This window comes from Puntigrus tetrazona, chromosome 7 (genome assembly GCF_018831695.1).
Source record: "Puntigrus tetrazona isolate hp1 chromosome 7, ASM1883169v1, whole genome shotgun sequence".
Taxonomy (NCBI): Eukaryota; Metazoa; Chordata; class Actinopteri; order Cypriniformes; family Cyprinidae; genus Puntigrus; species Puntigrus tetrazona.
The window spans coordinates 28,780,862-28,782,685 of NC_056705.1; the positions used below are offsets into that span (position 1 = coordinate 28,780,862).

The 1,824-nt window shown below is 42.4% G+C and overlaps 1 protein-coding gene across 1 annotated transcript; it reads right to left on the reverse strand.

Annotated features, from left to right (window-relative positions):
* Positions 1 to 250: 250 nt before the first annotated feature.
* On the reverse strand, positions 251 to 1,824 carry LOC122349635 (serine/threonine-protein kinase pim-2-like). The gene is made up of 6 exons (XM_043245754.1): positions 1,768 to 1,824; positions 1,560 to 1,654; positions 1,388 to 1,438; positions 853 to 1,231; positions 574 to 750; positions 251 to 494 (listed from the first exon to the last, which is right to left on the reverse strand). Exons 2-6 carry the CDS (start codon positions 1,644 to 1,646, stop codon positions 397 to 399), a joined length of 792 nt encoding a protein of 263 aa, XP_043101689.1. The 5' UTR covers positions 1,647 to 1,654; positions 1,768 to 1,824; the 3' UTR covers positions 251 to 396.

Genomic DNA, 1,824 nt, shown 5'->3' on the forward strand with positions numbered 1-1,824 from the left:
TAATTATGAACAGACACTTATTATTTATTTGCTTACAGATTTATTGTAAAATAAATGTCTTACAAATTTCTTATACATTTCTTATAGGTTTTTTTTTATACAGTTTTTTTTCTTTATGAGACAAGTATATGAATATAATAATGATTTACAAACAACTATTCAGTAAAGATCAATACACAAATTATTGAGCAATACAGCCAGACGCAAATATTGCTGCTTGAAGTCAAGGACGGGGTGGCTCGGCTCTATATTGAGGCCTGAATGGAGGGAAGGAAAGGTCACTCGTGTCGGTCCAGCAGATGAAGCGCAGACTGAGAACAGAAGAGTGGACGTGACATCTTGTCTCAATCCATGACCTGAAACAAAAACACAATTTTAATGTACTTAATGTAATGTTTAACATACTTCAAACCAGTCATGGAGATGGATCTTCTTTAGAGCAAGTCTCTTCTTTGGCTTCGGCTGCAGGCAATCACAAATCAGATCGCAGCATTCTGTGCAAAAACAAAGAGATGTCTCATTATTAGCTTATACTTCACACCTGCTCTTTTTTGTGTTTGATGAAGATCTCACCTTGTGACAGGCCTGGCCTGGTCCAGATGTTGGCGGCGATCAAGTACAGGTCGCCCGCTGTGGGAAAATCCCCGCACACCATTTCAAACAGCACAATCCCCAAAGACCACACTGTCATGGGCTTGGCATGGTATGTGCCCTTGAACTTGTACTCTGGAGGAAAGTACTGTTCTGTGCCTGGAAGAAAGAGATGTTGTCTGATGTTCATACACTTCCACAGCATGCCGACTACACGTTACATGTTTTTTTCTTTTGTGAGTAATGGTTTGTGTAACGTACCACAGAAGTCTTTGAAGGCCGATTTTTTCATAAGGGCCCCGCAACCAAAGTCAATCAATTTGACCTCCATGGTGTCCGGGTTCACCAGCAGGTTCTCCGGTTTAATGTCCCGATGGAAGACACCCTTCTCAAAGCAAGCCTTAGCGGCACAAATGACCTGCCGCATGACGTATCGCGCCGTGCGCTCGTCGAGGATTCCTCCGTGGAGCTCCATGAAACTAAGCAGATCCATGCAAGGTGAGGGCCGCTCCATAACCATAATGTAGTGGTCCGTCTCCTCTTCCCAGTCCAGCAGTTGAATTATTTGAGGAGCGCTGGGGCCCTTATTGGCCATGAGTGTCAAGCCGATCTCCAACGGCAGGCGATTGGGATGACCAGGCTAAAAGAGAAAGCATGACTGTTCGATGAAGGTGGTTTCCCAAATAAAGACTTCAAGACAGTTGACCAATCATTGGCAGTGATTAACATAAATATAAGATGCTATGAATTGAAAACAGCGACTGAGAAGTAATGACAGAGAGTGCAGACTACTCACCACTGAGATGTTTGGCATGTTTGGTGCCTTCACTGAAATTTTCACAGCCACCTGATCAACAAAACAAAGGGTTAACAGTTAGCATGAGCAAAGAGGTCATGATGTTCATGAATCCTGAAGAAATAAACTATAAGAATAAAAAGTTTGTTGAAGCCAAAAAATGTAATAAAACCTTGAGTTCATCCTCATTGCGGGTTCCTTCACACACCAAACCAAATCCGCCTGAACCCAGCTTGGGACCGATTTTATAATTTCTCATGATGTGGCCTATTAAAAGGTGAACAGTTGTAGTTAGTGTGAAATGCGGTTTTAGATCCTTTTTACAAAATGTATCATTCCAAAATAACATTTTCTAACTCTCATTGATTTATTATTCTTACCCTTGCCCAGGACGTCCTGCTCTGGCTGTTCTTCAGCAGCAGGAGGGCCTTCTGAAG